This window comes from Gracilinanus agilis, chromosome 1 (genome assembly GCF_016433145.1).
Source record: "Gracilinanus agilis isolate LMUSP501 chromosome 1, AgileGrace, whole genome shotgun sequence".
In the NCBI taxonomy this organism is placed as follows: domain Eukaryota; kingdom Metazoa; phylum Chordata; class Mammalia; order Didelphimorphia; family Didelphidae; genus Gracilinanus; species Gracilinanus agilis.
In genome coordinates, this window is record NC_058130.1 from 222,147,708 (window position 1) to 222,169,136 (window position 21,429).

At 38.7% G+C, this 21,429-nt stretch overlaps 1 protein-coding gene across 1 annotated transcript in view; it reads left to right on the forward strand.

Annotated features, from left to right (window-relative positions):
* The window catches only part of DNAH3 (dynein axonemal heavy chain 3), a 218,215-nt gene that overhangs the window by 107,424 nt on the left and 89,362 nt on the right, over nt 1-21,429 (forward strand). Inside the window, exons 23-32 of the mRNA XM_044657457.1 lie at nt 806-985; nt 1,490-1,626; nt 4,948-5,149; nt 10,604-10,696; nt 11,941-12,051; nt 12,895-13,009; nt 16,567-16,765; nt 18,214-18,322; nt 18,728-18,841; nt 20,168-20,344. Coding sequence (XP_044513392.1) covers nt 806-985; nt 1,490-1,626; nt 4,948-5,149; nt 10,604-10,696; nt 11,941-12,051; nt 12,895-13,009; nt 16,567-16,765; nt 18,214-18,322; nt 18,728-18,841; nt 20,168-20,344 — 1,437 coding nt within the window. The remainder of the gene's footprint in view (nt 1-805; nt 986-1,489; nt 1,627-4,947; nt 5,150-10,603; nt 10,697-11,940; nt 12,052-12,894; nt 13,010-16,566; nt 16,766-18,213; nt 18,323-18,727; nt 18,842-20,167; nt 20,345-21,429) is intronic.

Here is a 21,429-nt window from a genome sequence, read left to right on the forward strand (position 1 = left end):
GTCAATCTGGGTTCAAATCTCAGTTCTGCCATTTAAAACCTGTGTGATCTTGGGTGTGTGATTTCAGTTCCCTTGTCTGAGAGGTATTATAATATAGTAGAAGGATGTAAGTCTGGTGAAACTTGCATTTGCATCCTGGCTCTCTCCTTTATAACTTATGTAACTTAAGGGAAACCACCGAACTTCTCAATCCTTGTTTTCTTATTTGAAATGGAAATAGTAATATTTATGTTTGCCTGTGGTTGTGAGGAAAGTACTTTACAAGCATCAAGTAATGGAAATGTGATTTGCTAATTATCCTCTGTAAATTGAAAAGATTGGATTGGAATGATCTCTGAGCTTCCTTCTAGTTTCATGAAATTCCTATGAAGATGGGATTTATGCTTCTAGATGCTTATTCCTGGAGAGAGACACTATAGGGCAGTGATGGCAAACTTTTTAGAGCCCAAGTGCCCAAACTGCACCCTCACAATGCATGTAAACCCCTAATCCCTGCCAACTCCAGACAGGGGAGGGAGGAAGGGCTCCCACTGGACTGCTGAGCAGAGTGGCAGGTGATGTGAGAAATGTCTTCAGGCACGGTGGAGAGGGAAAGGGAGCAGCTCCTTCTGGCACATGTGCCATAGGTTTGTTAAGATAGCCATAGAGGATAGGGAATAAACAGCTTTAAATTCACCAAAATAAAAAAGATTTTTAAAAGTATGTTTTCTGATGTAGTATCATATGTGGACTTGATAATTTCCTGGGGATTTGTTTGGTCTGTCTCTGGTTTCATAGCTCAGTATGACTATTGTTGCATTCACAGAAATGGGAAGAGAAGCTAGTCCAAATGCAAGAAATTTTAGATGCCTGGTTGAAGTGCCAGGCTACATGGTTATACCTGGAACCCATCTTCAGTTCTGAGGACATCATAGCACAAATGCCAGAAGAGGGGAGAAAATTTGGAATTGTTGATGGTTATTGGAAAGGCATTATGCATCAAGCGGTAAGCACTTGTCACTCATAAGGTTCATTAGTAGCAATATTCCCTTGGAAAACTGAAGGTTAACTGTATTTCTAGAAATTCAGTTTTATAATTGTATTAGAGAATTTTGCACAAGAAAAACTTAGCAGAAATTATGTGGTAAGTCCTTTTGTGATGTGAATCATTCCCCTTCTCCCACACACAGAGAAACCAATGTTTTATTAAATACAAATATTCCTAGAATTAAGCTTTCTTAGACTGGGAGTGTACTTGTATGGATTAGCCCTGAAAGAGTTCTCCTGGCCAGTTTGTGCAAAAATAAAATATTTGGGAAGTTTTGGATTGGAAAATCTCTGCTCAACAGTTGGAATAAATTCTCTGGTACAGACCAGTAGGATCCAAATACCAAGACCTTCTAGCCACCGTTGGATCTAAAGATACTGAATAGTTGTAGTAACTTTGGTGTTAATATGGGAGGTGACACTTATTTGACTCTCAATCTTACATATTGGTCTTTCTCACTAGGTGAAAGATGCCAGAGTGCTTGTAGCAACAGATCAGCCACAGATGTTAGACAAACTCAAAGAAGCCAATAATCTGTTGGAGGACATCCAGAAGGGACTAAATGAATATTTGGAGAAGAAAAGATTGTTTTTCCCCAGGTATGTTATGCTGTCCATCCACATGAAGGCCATTCTCCTAATTCCCCATTAGTAGAGAAGTTACTACTTTTGCATTATATTTCCAGGAGAAAGGAGGGTTTATTCTACAACATTCATACTTTCTCAGTTCCCCCTATAGTTCATAGAGCACACACTTGAATGTGTTGCCAGACAGCTTACTAGATTTCAGGGAAGGTATTTGGTCAAGTCCCTCGTGCTTTTTGTTGTGGACCCATTGGAAAGATGTATCTTCAACGGCAGAGTTGGGAGTGATATAGACCCAAAGAAGAGTTGTCTATAAACATGCCATTTTAGAAGATGGTCTCTTGTGTATTGTTCCAGGGTCCTAAACTTGTCAATCATCCTAATCAATATTTTTTATCAGTGACTTGAATGAAGGCATAACTAGTTAACATGTTTTTCAAATTTGATTAAAGTTAGAATGTGAAACTCATATGTTGAATTACAGAACCAGGAGGCAAAGACATCAATGACTAGTGCAGATAATGATGAAATCTTTCCACCCAATTATTAGCACCCTCCCTCCCAAACTATCTCGTATTTAACTACCTTGTATGTGTAGTTATTAGGGACAAACTATTGGAGGGGCTCTAAAAATCAGAAGCACAGAATGGGGAGAGCTTCACTGTACAACAACGAACATACACATATATACACAATACATACAGACACATATATAATACATGTGTGTATATATATGGTGTATGTATGTATGTGTGTGCGCATGTATGTATACATATATATATAGTCTTCGGAGGTTCATTGTGGGCTCAATAGGCATCAACAATGATATAGAAGACAAAAGATAACGGATAATTGTAAGAGATGATACCCCATTCTCTGCTTTGGTCTGCAGTACTATGTTCAGTTCTAGGTACCACATTTTAAGGTGGATATTGGCACGATGGAGTGTGATGAGCAATCAGGATAATGAGAAAATCTGAAATCTCGCCATAAGAGAATTGATTGAAGGAACTGAAAAAGAAAAGAGTTAGGGGGACATGATGACAGCCTTCGTGAATTTGAAAGGTTGTCATGTAAAAGAGGAGTTCGTTTTATTTGGCTTGGATTCAGAAGGCATTAAGTAGGAGCAATTGCAGAATCAATCAATCAACCAGGAACTATTTATCAACTGATTATTATATGCCAGGCTACTACTAGGTGCTGTAGGGCATAAGTACAGAGAATGAAACAATCCTTGCTGGCAAGGAACTTTACCTTCTAATGGGAAAAGGGGTGTGTGTGTGTGTGTGTGTGTGTGTGTGTGTGTGTGTGTGTGTGTGTGTGTGTGTATACACATACAAGGTAGTTAAATACAAGATAGTTTGGGAGGGAGGGTGCTAATGATTGGGTGGAAAGATTTCATTCAGAAGATGGTGCCTAAGCTGCATCTTAAAGGAAGAGAAAGACTGAGGCAGAGGCAAGGCGAGAATGCATTCCAGTGGAAAATGGCCAGTGAAAAGGCACAGAGACAGGAAATATGAAGTGTCATAAGGCCAGTTTAGCTGGATTGAAGAGTTCTGGGAAGGGGAGTAATGCCCTCTGAAACTGGAAAGACAGGATTGAAACCACATTATGAAAGAGTTTAAAAGCTAAACAAAGTAATTTATGTGCTAGAGACAATAGGAAGCCATTGGTGTTTCTACAGTAGGGGAATGACATAATCAGATTAGCTCTTAAAGAAAATCACTTTGCAGTGTTAAAAATGGAGAGAGAATTTAAACTTGCACTGTAGGACATGAAAAGAGGAAGATCAAATTGTTAAAAGATTATCCTTAATCTTTCTTAGGAAGAAGAATAACATTATTGCCCAATAAGGCTGGAAAAGAAAATTGGAGGCAGTTTCCTTAGGACTTTTACACATAGGAACAGCTTTAGGCTTGATGTAGGGAAAAAACTTTCCAATAATTAGAGCTGTCAAAAAGTAGTTGTACCTCAGAAGATAAGAACTTATCACTTATGGTTTTCATATGAAGGTTGGATGGCCCCTTGTTGGGGATGTTATTAGAGGGAATTTCTGACCCAAGTCTCCACTGGGCTGGATCACCTATGAAGTCTTGTCTAGTTCTTCAGTTCTGTAAGTCTCTAAGGAAGGGTAACTATTTGATGCAATAGATAGAGCACCAGCTTTGGTGTCTGGAGATCTGACCTCAGATATTGATTAGCTGTGTGATTCTGGCCAAATCAATTAACCCTATTTGCCTCAGTTTCCTCATCACTAAAATAACCAGGAGAAGGAAATGGCAAATCATTTTAGTATCTTTGCCAAGAAAACCCCAAATGGAGTTACAAAGAATCTGACATGTCTATGTATAGTATACAATAACAATGAAGAGGAAAAGTACTTGTGTTATTGATTTCGCAAAGATTTTATGAGATGAATATACCTTGAAAATGAAAAATATTCTTTATAAAGCAGATTCTTGACTTTCAAAGTCATTACATATGTATTTAATTATGTTATTAGTACTTTGTTTTGGACCAGACCTGTGACTTTGTTGATATAAGTAAATCCATATGAGGAAAGTCCTTCTCTCAATGTAGTTTGTCAAGTGCTCTGAAATTTAAAGTCTTAGGGACTTGCTTGGGGAAAGTTAAATGACTTTCCCAGGATCATACCCCAAGTATATATCTGAGGTAAGAACAGGAACACAAGTTTTGCTGACCCTTGAAGCTCGCTTTCTATCCATATGACTCTTCTCTAATCCTTACATTACACATGAGTTTTCAATAAATAATTTGGAATTTGGGTGGGGGAACAAAACTACTGAGAGTAATTTTCCTCATTTTTACATGGAGATGGGGAATTTAGTCCCCTCATGATCACTGTGGCCATTGGACAACTCTCTCTTATGAGCAAGTGTGAAGTTACATTGTAGGCTCTTGTAGAATTCAAAAGAAGAATCTATCAGCCTTGTTGACTGTTTTTTAAGATAGTAAGCTCCTCTCTGATCACATGAGTATTTAACTATTATTTATCAACATTATTCAGTTATTAATTTATTCATAAACTTTCTTGGATGTATCCTGGAAGAGAAAGTCCTCTTTCTTTCACTTTCCATACAGTCATCTCTCAATCACATTATTCACAGGTACCATTTTTGACCATCACCATATCAACACTTGGCTTCCATCTAAAATTGGCAAAGGGAAGAAGTGAGGAAGTCCAAGTTGCCACCAGATAACCAAGATGTCTTTGGGATGCATCAAAGTACTACCCCCTCATTAGGAAATAGAAGCTCTGTGGAGCTCCTAACTCTGAAGGAATATTTCATTTTTCATCTTTCTCTTTGGTAACAGGTTCTTTTTCCTATCAAATGATGAACTGCTAGAGATCTTGTCAGAAACAAAGGATCCCCTCCGAGTCCAGCCACATTTAAAGAAGTGCTTTGAGGGAATCGCAAAACTTGAATTTAATGATGAACTGGAAATTGAGGGCATGATCAGCTCGGAGAAGGAAATTGTTCCTTTCAATGATAAAATCTACCCGCTTCAAGCCAAGGTAACATTTGCCCCTCTCCCTTCATCAGGCCATAGGAGGAAAGAGAAGAACTTCTAAACAGTTGCACTTTCATAATATCTTTGTCAAGAGCCACATGAAGAGGAGCCGATAGTAATTGAGAAGGGGCCAATTAGTAAAAAAAAAAAATTTGTTAAATCCATACTATGAGCCCTGCAGGCACTTTGCTAAATCCTAAGGATACAAAAAGAGGCAAAAGCTAGTCCCTGCTCTCAAGGAACTTACCATCTGACAGGGGAGACAACAAACAAATATAAACAAGTAGGTTATATAATAATGTAGGAAATAATTAACAGTGTGAAGGTACAGGAATTAAGAGGAACTGGGAAAGGCTTCCTGTAGCTTTTTTAAAATATTAAAAATTGGTTTTCAATTATATATAGAAGAAATTTTTAGTGATTGTTATCTATCATTCTGCCATTCATATTCTCTCCCTTCTTCCCTCCTGCCTTCCCCAAGACAGTAAATAGTTTGCTATAGGTTATGCCAAAGCTGTCATGCAATATATATTTTCATATATTCCATATATTTCTATATTTTTTCGTGCTGTGACAGAAGACATATATCATACATATAAGAAAAAACTCATCAAGGAAATAAAATGGAAAATAGAATGCTTTGATCTGTAATCAGACTCCAACAGTTCCTTCTCTGGGTGGAAAGCATTTTTCATCACAAAATCATCTTGGAACTTAGCATTGCTGATAAGAGTTTAGTCCTTCACAACTGATCATCATTTAGTATTTCTATTACTATACACAGTATTTTGCTTACTTCACTTTGCATCAGTTCGTATAAGAAGATGGAATTTTAGGTGAAAGTTGGAGGAAGCTTGGGAATCCAAGAGACAGAGATGGGGAGGAAAGGCATTCCAGGCCTGAAAGATGAGAGAAAATGCCAGTCATAAAGGATTTTTATCTTCTTTTTTGTCTAAAATATAGGCTATATTAAGGAGTAGGCTGGGAAAGTTTGGGTCCTTATCTATAAGGCTATTATAATGGAATTTTCCAAGCTTCCACACCAGATCTCAGATTTGGAGAAGGAGTTTCATTTTTGTGATTTGAGGATCAACAAACTAATCCCATTATCTCAAAACTCTCTCTCTCTCTCTCTCTCTCTCTCTCTCTCTCTCTCTCTCTCTCTCTCTCTCTCTCTCTTTCTGTGTGTGTGTGTGTGTGTGTGTGTTTGTGTATGTGCACCTTCACAGGCACCCAATAGACTAGGGAAGAAAACAGATCTGGCAAAAATTAGGTGTGAGGATCAATTGTTTGTATATTTTTGCATTCAGATTGCATTAGTTGGTTGGCAAAAATCATGGTCCACCAAAAAAAAAAAAAACAACAAAAAAAAAACAGAAAATAAAAATCACCAGTTTTGTTTTCTAAGAAGGAAGTGGTAGATATTAGGTTCTGTCCTTATTTGAGAAATATACAAATAATCTTGATTAAAAAAATTAGAGGATATTTGGCTTTTATGGTAGGCTTTACATGCATTTAAAATTTGGAAGGTGTAATTTTTATCAATTTTTTTCATGATAAACAATAAGTCTATAAGGAGGACTACTAGGTAGTAAAGTGGATAGAGCACTGGGCTTTGAAGTCAAGAAGAGACAACTTCATAAGTTCAAATCTGGTCTCAGACACTTACTAGTTGAGTGGCCTTGGACAAGTCACTTAGTCTTGTTTGCCTCAATTCCTCATCTATAAAATGAGATGGAGAAGGAAATAGCAAACCATTTCAGTGTTTCTGCTAAGAAAATTCCAAATGGGATTACAAAGAGTCAGACACAACTGGAATGACTGAATAAGTCCAAAATGATCTTATAGTCTCTATTATCTTTTCATTTTATTGTGAAAGAGTAAAGATGTGATCCACTGTTGATTATCACTTTTGAAAACTTTCTTTGCCTTGCTAGTAACCTCATCAAAGAGGCCTTCTATTCATGTATAGATGACTCTTGAAGGCTTTATATAGGTGAGAAAGTCAGCATATGTCAGTAGTTACTGATATTTTCTTGGGTACCTTTTTTCTTCTAATCTTTTATTCTACATCTTTTTTATCTTTCCCTATTGCAGATACCTTTATGAGATTTTGTAGCGACAGGAGAGTAGAGATGTAGGTCAGTGGTTATTGATGCTCTTTCTCTAACCTTTTATGATACTAATTGGGCCCAATATTTTTTCAACACTGTTTCTATCTTCCCCTCCTTCACATGCTTTATATATTGTCCCTTGGGGCCCTCAGAAATGTATTTCCTGCACTCCAAATCTCTTCTATATCTACTTGGTTCAACCCAGCTGCTTTTTTTTTATATCTTATTTTCTTTCTCTTTAGGGTCATTTCTCACTCCTGTAAAAGAAGAGCAGAGAAATTAGAAACATCCAGAACAGTGGAGTTAGGATCTAAGTGTGATAGTTCCATTGCCCTTGATGGAGAAAACATTATAACATTTTTTATCATAATGAATTTTGCAAATTTTTAACATTTTTCTTTTGTTGTCCTTCTTTTGTTTTTAACCTTATATACCCTTGAAATGACTCTGTGTAGTTGGATGTCTTACCACAATTTCTCTAAACTGATTTTGCTCTTTATTGCTTCTTTCTTCTTCATGAGACAAAATCATTGATAATCATCCATCATCCTTTTATTTTTATAAGATTTTACAGATAACCTTGTATTCTAACCCGCCACTGTCTTTGGCAGCCATCTCTCATATCTGGCAAGTTAATCTGTTGACTAAGGAGCTTTCTGAGATCTTTTTGGTCTCATGGTAATTAATGTATGTCACTTCAACTTCTGAAGGAAAGTATTCTATTTGGTGTCAATGGCATTTCTTTTGTCTATTTCCCATTTAAAAAATTTTTAATTATGTATTTAAATAGTTTAGAGTTAAGTTATTTTAATTACACATCTTTTTCTCATTCTTTTCCTTTTTTTCTCTTTTTTTTTGGCTTTTTACTAATTCTCGTCTTATCTCCAATGACTAAATGATGTGACTGTATACAGATTGCTGATTCAGGAATGATCCCCACATCGATAACAAGGCTTGCTCTATCTGTTAAAATGGAATCTGCTTCATTCTATAACATGTTCACTACTTCTAGCACTTACCAATCCTTTTCTTTATTAAAATTATTCATGATAGAGAGGCATAAAATTCCTATATAGTCTCTAAATCTCTTTCCTTCATTTTGAATTATGCTTCCCCACATATTTTTCCTCATATTTCTCACCTCCAAAAGTCTTGCTCCTAAAGTCTCATCATGGCATAGAGATTCTCAAAGATTATGCCAGTAGAGTGAAAACTCTGAAAGGTCCTACCATATTGGAAAAGGCTTTGAGTGTGTCCCCCAAAATAGACCATGTCTGTTACCTGAGCATTTAAGTTATCCAACTATGAAGGGGCAGGCTGGCTACACCTGATGATCAGATATTATTTTTATTTTTATTTTTTTTATATATTTTTAAACCCTTAACTTCTGTGTATTGGCTCCTATGTGGAAGAGTGGTAAGGGTGGGCAATGGGGGTCAAGTGACTTGCCCAGGGTCACACAGCTGGGAAGAGTCTGAGACCGGATTTGAACCTAGATGATCAGTTATTTTGACCATGACAACCCACAAAAGGAGGAAAAATAAAAACTGGGCCTCAGTTTCATGTGGCCCCCTCCCATTTTAGCAGTGATGGTGGTAGAGTATTAGGGAATGGACCAGAAAATATTAAGAATCACAACAATATGAATATCAACAAACTTTAATTTGATGATTTGTCAAATTAATTTAATTAATTGACCCTTGTCCAATGACTAACAAGTGGATTTCTTGGTAGAAGAGAAATGAATTATAACAGTTTTAATGTTCTTGTGGCAAATGGCATCAAAGGAAAGAAAGAAGTTGCAGCTTTCAGGACGAAATGGCTCACATGTATTTTCTAGGAGAGCCAAAAAAAATATTGGATTGGTTTAATTGTATACCCCAGAGCAATAGGAAATAAATGTCATGGGATGGTTCATCTTCATGTTTTATGGTACTGATGATAAATACTTCTGCTAATAATAAGAGCATTTATATAATGCTTTAAGGTTTGCAATGTACTTTATATCTGTCACATCATTTAATCTTCGCAAGAACTCCAGGAGACAGATGCTATTATTTTCCTATTTTACAAATGAGGAAACTGAGGCTTTGAGAGAGAGTTAAGTGACTTATCCAGGGTCACACAGCTAGTAAGTAGTTGTCTGAGGAAGAATTAAAACTCTGATCTTTTTATCTCTATCTCCCTTATCTTATCCCCTGACTTATCCAGCAGTCAAAGGATTTTTTATTTTAATTAAATTAGAATTATTTAATTATTTTTATTTTATTATTATTATTAAATACATTATTAAAGGATTGTTATGTCACCATGAAAATAATTGCAGCTCGTATACCACATGGTTACAAAGGATAGTAGAGAAGTAGTAAAATTCTATTCAGTACAACCAGCCCCTTGGAATCAAGACAGTACAGATTTTGCTTCCCACTAGTTAGAGGTATAACCTACTGGTTTAGCTCAGCGAGACAACCCAATGAAATGAGTTGCTTCCTTTCAGATCTATACTATCACAGGGCAAATTTTTTCCCTGCTATTTATTTTCCATATATACATACTGGACTAGTAATAATAACAACTAGTACCTCGTTTTGATCACAACAATCCTATGAGGTTGTTTCAATATTTATTAGTTTCCATTTTACAGATGAGGAAACTGAGGGTGAGAGACACTAAATGAATTTTCCTAGGGGTCATGAAACCAAAAAAATCCAAGGCAGGTTCCAACCTCAGGTCTTCCTGAGTCCATTACTATATTCCCTCCACTACCTGGTTGCCTCTAGTCTTAGGTGAACAGGGAAGGAAGCAACTCTGAATTTTAGGTCTCATAGACTCTAGAGTTAACAAGGAGAAATTGATCTTTTGTTGTTGTTCACTCATTTCAGTCCAACCCTTTGTGACTCCATTTGGGTTTTTCTTGGCAAAAATCCTGGAGTGGTTTGCCATTGTCTTTTCCAGATCATTTTACCAATGAGAGAACTGAGAAAAAAAAAAGTTTAAGTGACTTGTTTAGGGTCACACAGTTAGTAAGTGTGTCTCAGGTCAGATTTGAACTCAGGAAGATGAATCTTCCTGACTCCAAGCCCACCTGGGAGCCCCTAGACATGAATACATGTGGCTGGATAAGTCTTATTCTTTCACTTTAAAATTATGAGCTTAAGAAGGGAAGACTACAAGGGCTTCAAAAATGAAAACAGAGCCAATAACAGGCAACTTCACTTTTGAGGAAGGGGGAAGAGCAATGTTCTGAAGTTGGGTTTGTTGTGGAAGTCTTTCTTGGTGTCTCTGCTGATTTTCCAGTGGCCTGTTCTCACTGCCCATTTCTGTTTGTGTTTCTTCCCCCACAGGGCATGGTAGAAAAATGGCTTCTTCAGGTGGAACAGATGATGCTCGCCAGCATCCGACATGTGCTTAAAAAAGGGATTGAAGCCTATGCTGAGGTAGAGTCCAATCCAGGGTCTGCATCAAGCTTGGTGGAATTCAGTTTTTGGGAGGATCCATAGATTTGACATGGAAGGAAATTCAAAGGCCATCTAGTCCAGCCCTCTCATTTTATAGTCTAGGAAAGGGAGGTCCAATTAAGAAGTTAAGTGATTGACCCAAGGTCAAGATGGTAAGAGTCAGAGCCAGAATTTGAGCCCACTTTCTCTAACTCCAATCACAATGTCTTTCCATCTCACTTCATTGAGAGTTGGAAAGATGCAGAGAAGGGATTTGGGATTAATTCTATTTTCTTCTGTTTTGCCATGTGACATTAGACAGGCCATCTGATTTTCTGTGCCTTGTTTGCCTTTCCCATGAACACTAGTATATAACTTTTATAGGAGGGAGAACTAATGAAACTGATAAAAATCTTTACCAATATAAGTATTAAGGAAGCAAAACTGACAGGACCTCTTTCAATAACAATCATTAAGTCATCTAAGTTCCAGGTAGGAGTTAAAATGAAAACAAATTCTATTTTGGTTCCTTATTCTTATTTTTATATTGCCCTAGAACAAAATAGAGTGTTAATATTAATAAGGGGTGTTCTCCTGCCATCAGTTAAATATCTGAGAAAATCCACCAGTCCTGAAGAATTGATGACGTGTAATATATTAGGAGATACTTTGTGTAAAAGGAGACTAGAGAGTGCACAATGTATGTAATCCAAATAAATTAATCTCTAATGGTGCAATTTTGGGCCTCCTACAATAGTGTAAGTAGAAGAAAAGTTTGTTTTATTAAAAAAAAAGCCTCTTCTGCACATTCTTCAAAGAGGTTACACCCTTTTAGAGACCTTCTATTTTCCCTAGAAATAAAGTCACTGTGGTTTGTGTTGTGTGAAAGAAGAAAAGATTAATTATCTTCTTTATAAGATAGAAGTCCTACTGACCTTCATAACACATATAATTAAAACATTTCCACTTGCTGTGAAATTTTGTCATGTTTGGTTTTTTAACTTTTTGCTGTTGTTGTTATTTGTTTTTTGGAGGAGGGCTTTAAGAAGAAGCAGCAAATGGATAGAGAGCTAGACCAAGTCAGAAAGACCTGAGTTCAAATCCTCTGATTGACACTTCCAATTTGTGTGACCCTGGGCAAAACAATTCAACTCTTTTAGCCTTGTTTTCCTCATTCGTAAAATGAAAGGGTTAAGATCTTCCCTACAGCTGTAAATATATGTGATCTTTGATTTTTTTTATAGGTTCCTCGAAAGCAGTGGGTTCTGGAATGGCCTGGGCAAGTTGTAATCTGTGTCTCATCTATCTACTGGACACAGGAAGTGGCTGAGGCTATCACCAATGATACCTTACCGGTGAGCCCAGCACAAATCATTATCTGCCCTTCTGATGTACACCTTGGTCTCTGGAGGCCAACATAAGAAAAATTCCCATAGATCTATGGGATTTTCTGACAACTTTTTCTACTTCCCAGGCAGTTCTGAAAAACTTGGACTGATGTTCTTCTTCTCCCATCTTACCTATCCCCTAAAAAATCTTCATTTTTCCTAACACTAATTTCTGCAGTCAAATCCATTGATAGTCAGGAATGCACTTCATAGATTAATGGGAAGGAAATGTAGGGTTTACTTAATTAATTTTATTGCCCCTTCCCAATATTCTCTTCAGCCCTGTATGAATCTATGGTCCCACACTCATTTGTCCAGCTGACTAAAGCAGCAGGGAAGTTGTTCTTATGAATAGGCTCTAGAGCAGTCTCTCTTCTACTCTTCTACCAGGTTAACACACTTTTGATCTGGCTGACTTAGTGGGTAGGGATTATTTCAATGAAGATGCAGCCTGCACAAGGCTTGAACCTAGATCCATGATGGAAAACCTACGGCACACATGCCAAAAAGGGCATGTTTGGGCACACCTGCAGTTGCCCACCAGAGTTTGTTGTTAGAAAGCCAGAGGGACCCAGGGCAAAGAGATTCCTCTCCCCCTCTCCATGCACCTGAGAACATTTTTCGTGTTTACCCAGCCCTCCCATGATCATTTTGCCCTTCTAAAAAATCAGTCACAAGTAATTTTCCTGCCCCACTTATTTCATAGTCTGGTTTTTTTTTTGGGGGGGGCAAGTATTTCATGAGTCCCTGAGAAAGAACTCAGGAAAATACAAGAGAATGAATAGCTCTTCCTACATGTGTCCCTCATAGGATTTTCTGGAAAAAAGCAACATGCAGATTGCAGATATTGTTGAGCTGGTTCGGGGTAAATTAAGTGGTGGAGCTCGGCTGACACTGGGTGCCCTCACAGTCATTGATGTCCATGGTAAGTTTGGTGTTCTCTCCTAGCCTGATGAGTAATTGTGCATCCCCCAAAGTTCAACTGGGACAGGTTGTTGAAGTCCAAAAACCTGAGCCCCCGTAAGCCAAAAGAAGACCAACAGGCTGAGGTTCTCTTTCAGAGAGGAATAAGACATTTCCCAGATGAAATGAGAACAGTCTTTATCCTTGTGTATTTGTTTTGCCTTGTTTTGTGCTTATGTCTTCCCCCCCCCCCCATGTTCAAGAGGTCCTGTCCATGGGATGACTAGAACCTGGGGGGAAAAAAGCCAAAATGCCCATACGAGTGAGTTGTCCTGAGTCCTTTTTTTTAGTAGGAACAACTCAAGGTGGGTTGGGAATGAGGACTGGGAAAGACCAATTGCAGAGATGAGATTTGATCTAAGTCTTAAAGAAAATCAGAGAAACCAGAAGGTGAAGAGTGTTCTGGTAATGGGGTTAGCCATTCAAAAGTGTAGACTCTCAGTAAAAAGAGAATTATCGCTGGATCATTAACGTATGTGGACAGAGGGCAGGTAGATAGCTCAGTGAATTGAGAGTCAGGCCTAGAGTTTGGAGAGGGGGGTTGTCCCTAGATTCAAATCCGGCCTCAGGCACTTCCTAGTTGTGTGACCCTGAGCAAGTCACTTAACTTACCATTGCCCTTACCATTCTTCTGCCTTGGAACCAATATACAGTATTGATTCTAACCTTACAGAATTGGTTCTAATTCTTTTTTTTTGAAACCCTTACCTTCTGTCTTGGAGTCAATACTATGCATTGGCTCTAAGGCAGAAGAGTGGTAAGGGTAGGCAATGGGGGTCAAGTGACTTGCCCAGGGTCACACAGCTGGGAAGTGTCTGAGGCCAGATTTGAACCTAGGACCTCCTGTCTCTAGGCCTGGCTCTCAATCCACTGAGCTACCCAGCTGCCCCCCCAATTCTAACCTTATAGAAGTTAAGAGTTTACTGTCCCCCCACCACACTCAATCATCTCTGATACTGAGGCAACACCTATTCTCTTCCCTCTTACACACACTCTTCCTGCAGATCATACTTTATCCTTTAGTGATTCTTTTCCCCTCCCAGGCTATTCCTATAAGTCTCCTTTTATGTCAATGGTTAAGGGGAAGAAAGGATGAGTTGGGCAATCCAGTGTGGTTAGTCTTCCTGTACCTCTTTGGTGACAACCTTGATGATGATCATAGACAGAGAAGAAGATGCTGTCTAGAAGTCAACTTCAGAACTTGTCCTGACCCAAGGTATATAGCAAAGGCTCAAGGGAAGAGTTCTTTTGCAAAATCTTGCTCATAAGCCTAAGAATTTGAATTTTTGGCTCAGCTCCTAACATTCTCTACCCACTTTATGAGCTTTCTGGAGAAGATTAATGACCAAAGGTCATGTGACTCTTTCCTGCCCCAAGAAACCATCACCACCATCTGTGAGAGGAAAGAGTAAATGGAATTCAGAAGCCTCCTGCATGTGAGAAGTGCAGCTTTCAGCCGAATTTTTTTAAGGCTCCAAAATTCAAAAATAATAACGAACTCTGTGCCCAAGAATCTATTTTATGATGAATGACATCAAATCAACTCAATGACTGAGAGCCTCCTAGATTGTTCCAATATCATGGGGTTGTGAGGAAAGACTTTTATGAGGTTTTATGATTTTCTGGGGAGAAAAAAAGGAAGGTTGGGAATGGAAAGATGTTGAGAGTGTGACAAGGAATTCTATTTACAAAGTCTCTATGGCCTGATTCCCTAATGGGAACTGTAAAATCTCCCTTAGTATGGACTAAGGGAGTGGACCTTGAAAGCATGAGAACTAGAAGCTTCTCAAAAGGGGTTGGGATCAACCTGTTTTATTCACTTTAAAATGCAGCCAGCCCATTAGATCTCTTTATGAGAGGTACAAATTAGTCCCTTGAATGAATCAGAAAGGAAGCAGTAATTAGGAAGAATGATAGAACAATGCCTCAGGGTGAACTTTTAAAAAAACCATTTCACTGAGTCCTAGAGATTACTTAAATTGGGGATGGGCAGAAGAAGACAAGAAGCTGGAGAAAGAGAACCTGTAAAAAGTAACTTGGAGCTTTGAGAATGAAAGTATAGAAAAAGATAACCACCATAAAGAAAGTAACCTAGGGCAGCTAGATGAGGCTAGGGGGGCAGACAAGAGGTCCTGGGTTGAAATCTGATCTCAGACACTTCCCAGCTATGTGACCCTGGGCAAGTCACTTAACCCTCATTGCCTACCCTTACCACTCTTTCTGCCTTGGAACCAATCAATACACAGTATTGATTCTAAAGGAAAGGGTTTTAAAAAAAAGAAGAAGAAGAAGAGAAGAGAAAGTAACCTATCTTTAGAATTGAGGCTGCTTAGGCGTGTTGGGACAGAAGCTATGTTGCTAGACCCACCCCTCTTATCCCCATATACACATACAACAGATCCAAGGTAACAATTTATATATATTCTCTTTTCCCTTGAGTATCTTTATGGAATCATGAAGGCTTTTCCTCTGGACACAGGGGAAGTCACTTTACTTTTCAAGTCAAGTCAAGAAGCATTTATTGAGCACCCATCTTGTGCCAAGCACTGAGGATACAATAAGATAAAAAAATAGAGTCTTTCCTCAAGTAGCTCATAATCTATGGGACAACATGCAAACAGCTATGTACAAACAAAACATATAAAGAGTAACTTGGAGGTAAACTCAGGGGGATTTCCTTGTTTTAAAATATTTATCTTTATAAACGATGTTAGCCATCTCCCTTTGTTAGTCTCCGTATCCTTTTTGGAAAGATAACTGTGAAGAAGTGACTGAGATGGCTCATCCCCAGAGAAGATATACACTGAGGAGGGTGACCAAAAATGCCGTCTCTGGCTGAGGATTTGGAGCTAACAAAATGATAAGAAGAATTAGAGATCCATTAAACTACTCAAGAAACTCATCTGGGCAATGAGTCAGTAGAGTGAGGGACCAATATAACCTTGCTTACCACCCTACATGCATTTAGTACTGTCATACATATGCTTAGAGATCCAGATATAATAATAAATCCTGCAGAAAGGCTTACTCTCTACTGCGGAACCTCGAAAGGAGCAAAATATAGTAGCTGAGGAAAACTGCGCTCTCTGCAATGGCTTAAATTTGGTGAAAGGTGAAGGATTTCCATCATTCATTAACAGACAAGTTAATTCATTAGGTATATTCTAATTAAAAACTACTTGAGGGCAGGGATGACCTATTTGACCTTTGGGGTTTCCTTCCTGTCTATGGTGTCTGTAATCTATAGGTGGATGGTATTTTGAGTTTTGAGAGGGGGGGAGAGGGAGAGAGGGGGAAGGGGGGAAAGAGGCAAAAGGGGAGAGGGAGAGAGAGAGGAAGAGAGGGGGAGAGAAGAAGGAGAGAGGGGGGGAGAGAAGAGACAGAGAGAGAGAGAAGAGAGAGAGAGAGAAGAGAGAGAGAGAGAAGAGAGAAAGAGAGAGGAGAGAGAGAGAGAGAGAGAGAGAGAGAGAGAGAGAGAGAGAAAGTGCACTATTCATATGTATCTATATGTCTGGACAGCTCGTGATGTGGTTGCCAAATTAGCCCATGACAAAGTCTCAGATCTGAATGACTTCCAGTGGATCTCCCAGCTTCGCTATAATTGGGAAAATGGGAATGTAGTTGTGAGAATGATTACTACAGAAGCTCTTTATGGCTATGAATACCTGGGGAACTCCCTACGGCTGGTGATTACACCCCTCACTGACCGATGCTACAGGTAAACTTGGTTAATCTCTATGGATGGCATGGTTTTATCTTTCAAAATGAGACCAAATATTTCCTACTTGCTGCCTCTTACTCTGCTGAACATTGTTGCTGTAAATGACTCTTCTACAAAAGAATTTGAATAGGGTAAGAATTTGATAGGGGCCCAGTGGCATGTGGGAGAATCTGACATTGAGCTTTGGGTATCACATTTTATAAGGGAGATGGATGTTATTCAGTCAGCCAAGATGGTGAAGGGATTCAAAACCAAACTAAACAGGGGCAGCTGAGTAGCTCAGGGGATAGAGTCAAGCCTGAAAACAGGAGGTTCTGGGTTGAAATCTGGCCTCAGACACTTTTTAGCTATGTGACCCTGGCCAAGTCACTTGACCCGAATTGCCTGACCCTTACTCCTCTTCTGCCTTGGAACTGATACTTAGTATTGATTCTAAGACCAGAAGGTAAGGGTTAAAAAATACACATCCTACAATAATCAGTTACACTGAATGTAAGTTATCAACTTGGACAAGATTAAAATTGGTGTGTGTGTGGGGGGGGGGGGGCTTGAAAGCTCAAGTACTGAATGGGAAAGGAGCTCTTTTGTGGAAGAGTAAATTGACTTGCTCTATTTGGGCCCAGGAGGCAGAACCAGGCAATGGGTGGATATTGCGAAGGGAGAGATTTCAGCTTGATAAAAAGAAAAACTTCTAAACAATCAAAGTTTTCCAAATACAGAATTAGCTGAATAATTAGGTAATGCATTCCGTAGTACTAGGGGGTCTGTTAGCCAAAGCATTTAGTAGGGATGTTTTAGAGGAGATTCCTGTTCAAGTTTTAGTTGGATCAAAATGCAAGTGTTTGGCCTGTAACACTTATGGCTGGGTGGTACAGTGGATAGAATGCAGACTTAGAGTCAGGAAGACCCACATTCAAATGCTACCTCAGACACTCACTGGCTATGTGACTGGGCAAGTTAGCCTCTTTCAGTCTCAGTTTCCTTATTTGTAAAATGGAGGTGATAATAGCATCTGCTTCACAGAGTTGTCGTGAAGATCAAATGAGTTAACATATGCAACACTTTGTGAGCCTTAAAGGCTATCTAAGAGCTAGCTGCTATCATCATCATTATTTTCATTATACAAGTGATTATATAGTTAGGTACCCTTTAGTGTCAAAGGAGAATAACTCAGCTCAGCAACTGTCCTCACAGCCAGTGTCTACTTTTTTTGTCCCACCTCCTGGGCACTTTTAGTCATTGGAAGAACATTGTGTCCAAATCCATACATATGGGCCCCCTACTATTTGATCTAGTCCCTCTTCTATAATATTCCCTAGAGAAAACCATAATATAGTTTGAAGAAGGACCTATTTAATGCACAGCAACTTTACTGGAAACTCTCCCTGACCTGTAAACTTTAGGACTCAATGAATGACCCGAAGGTCTTGTTCTCATCTCTTTAGGACTTTAATGGGGGCTTTGAAACTGAATCTTGGGGGTGCCCCAGAGGGTCCTGCTGGGACAGGCAAAACAGAAACTACAAAGGATCTGGCCAAGGCCTTGGCTAAGCAGGTAATGAAAATATTGCCCTGACCTTAATGTTAGTTCCTTCCTTTTGAGGAGCACTGAGTAGAAGAGAGACCACGAGATTCAAGATAATAATAGGATTTTAAGTTGGGGAGGGGTTGGAAATCATACACAGGGTAGAAGGTTGAACTAGGAAGCATCATGTTATAAGAGAAAGAGCATTGTTGCACGAGCCAAAACTCTGGGTTCAAATTCTCTGACACTTACGATCTATGTGACTTTGGGCAAATGATTTGACCTCCTTCTGGGTCTTCATTGGCATAGTTGACCTCTGACATGTCCATTCTAGATTCTATGAGCCTTCCAGTAAGATATTCTAGCCTTCTTGGGGAAGAATGGAGAGGCAAAACTGGCAAAATTTATATCCCCTTTCCCCTCCCCTCTCTATAGTGTGTGGTCTTCAATTGTTCCGATGGTCTGGATTACAAAGCTATGGGAAAGTTCTTCAAGGGATTGGCCCAAGCTGGAGCATGGGCCTGCTTTGATGAATTCAACAGGATTGAGGTAACTCTGGTGCCAAGATGTGGGAGTGCAGGAAAAAAAAGGGAAAGGGAAATTGGAGCATCTGAATTCTATTACTACAGAACAAACTTCTCAAGTGCCTTATATTTTTAATTTATTCTTCATAGCACCCAGAACATTGTAAGTATCCAGTAAATATTATTGGTTAGATTTAATTTCAAAACAAAACTACCATTGAGGAAACCATGTTAAAGTCTCATCAAATTTTCTCTTTTCCTCATCTAATAAATGCATTCACACACACAGACACATGCATATACAATGTACAAATAGAGATGCAAACACAGACAAATGTAGGCACATATATCTATAAATATACCCGAGCAAATTGCTTCTCCCTAGGTCTTGATTAGTTAAATGTTCCAGTTTTAAATCCCATTGTTCTATCATTCACTCATACATTCTCTTATTTTCTACCAATAGTGTAGCAGCCTGCTGCTACAGGATCTTCTTGAGTGGGTTGAGCATCTGAAAAGGAAGCTAGGGACTGAGGGAATATGGGTGGAAGGGTTAAAGATTAAGGGAGAAAGGACATGGGTAGAGAAAACAGACACAAGGACATAGAATTCTTCAGCATCACTTCCAGCCTGTCAGCTCCTCCTCAGATGGTCAGAGTGAGAGAGTCAGACAGGTGAACTGAATTTTATTGAGGTTTCAAGGAATGGGAGATGTGGGATTGTCAATCAAACAAGTGGTGTGATAGAAACATTAATATCATATTGGCAATCAACAACAAGACAAAAGAAAGGATACCACCCCAATGGCTACATGGCCAGAGCCAAGACCAGAAGCTCATTTGGAGGTCCTATTTCCTCCAGAGCCCTGGCATCATCTCATTCAAATGCTGAGTGTGTGCCTTAGCCATTACAAAGAAGCTATAGAAATTGCATGTCAGCCTTCCAGACTGCAGATATGGGGAGAGGTTTGAGTTCTGCAAAATTTGAGCCCCAATTCAACTCAAGGATTCAGAAATCAATTATGTGGAATATTAGAATATATCCATAAGTGTGCTCCATGAACACTTTGCTCATTAGAGTCAGCTTTTGAATATATCTGTAATACTTTCATGATCTGTTATAACTGAAATCCTACAGATACCCAAGTCATGCTTCTAGTTTTTCACTGAGAATTTGACAGCTTAATTTTGGCTTTCCTTACTAACCTTGAGATCCAGTTCTCAATGAAAAATATATTTTAAGTGATTAAAGTTTTCCCTTAGTTATCCAAATGCTCTTTCCTGGAACAGACTTTGGTAGATTGAGTAAGAGATTCTGGCCCCTGTAGCAAGTAGTCATTCTTCTCACCCAGGTAGAGGTGCTCTCCGTGGTGGCCCAGCAGATCCTCAGCATTCAACAGGCCATCATCCGAAATATGAAGACTTTCATATTTGAAGGCACTGAGCTCTCTCTGAATCCAACCTGTGCTGTCTTCATTACCATGAATCCTGGGTATGCCGGTCGGGCAGAACTTCCTGATAACCTCAAGGTAAATGCTAGGTGGTATTATGAGATTAAGGCATCCCAGAGAATACCTGTCATTCATGGGATCCGGTGGCAGTATAAGACAGTGATTGTAGAAGTGAGATTTGGAATATTTGATACTAGGTGTAAGCCCTTTTTTAAAATCACAGCCCATTATTTATTTGTACTTCTTCTCATTACACTTGCATGCAAAGCTCTATGAAGCAGTTTGGTAGAGTAGATATAACCTCAGTTTAGGAGACAGAAAACCCAAGTTCTTGTCCCAGCCTTACCACTAACTAGCTGTGTGCATTTTTATGAATCTCAGTCTCTTTGTCTAGAAAAGGATGATAGAGACAAATGTCCTGCCCACCTTCCAGAGATTATGAGAACCAAAGATCATGAATATGAAAATAATTTGGAAAGTTCAAAGCAAAATAAACCTTTAAAGAATTATTGTCAAATATTACTTTTACATCTTATAATTCCTGTCACCCCTTGAATATTATTAATATCCTGAGCTATCAGTATTTCTGGGAGGGCTCTGTGAGTCTTATCTTTTTAAAATTTAAAAAAAATTTTTAAAATTCAATTTTATTTTATTTTCAGGTCTTCATTTCTCTCCTTCCTAACTCTACCCCCCACCAAACAAACAATCCCTATTTACAAACATGTAGAATCACTCAAACATCTGCACTTTGCACCCCTCTGTCTGGAGATGAATAGCATATTTCATCATGATTTCTCTGGAATTATGGTTGGTCATTGTGCTGATCAGAGTTCTGAAGTCTTTCTATTTTTTGCCTTTACCATATTGTTGTCATTGTATAATTTTTCCTCCTGGTTTTGCTCATTTTACATTGCATCAGTTCATGCAAATCTTCCAAGGTTTCCTTTAAACCACTCCCTCCATCATCTCTTACAGCAAGCACAATAGTATCCTATTGTGTTCACATACTATAACTTACTTGTTCAACCATTCCTCATTTGATAGGGGTCTCATGACTCCCAAGTCCAATGTTCTTTCCACTATACCACATTGTTTCCTACACTGTGCATAAACTTATTTCCACCATACAACTTTCCAAGTTTTTCCTGATAACCTACATC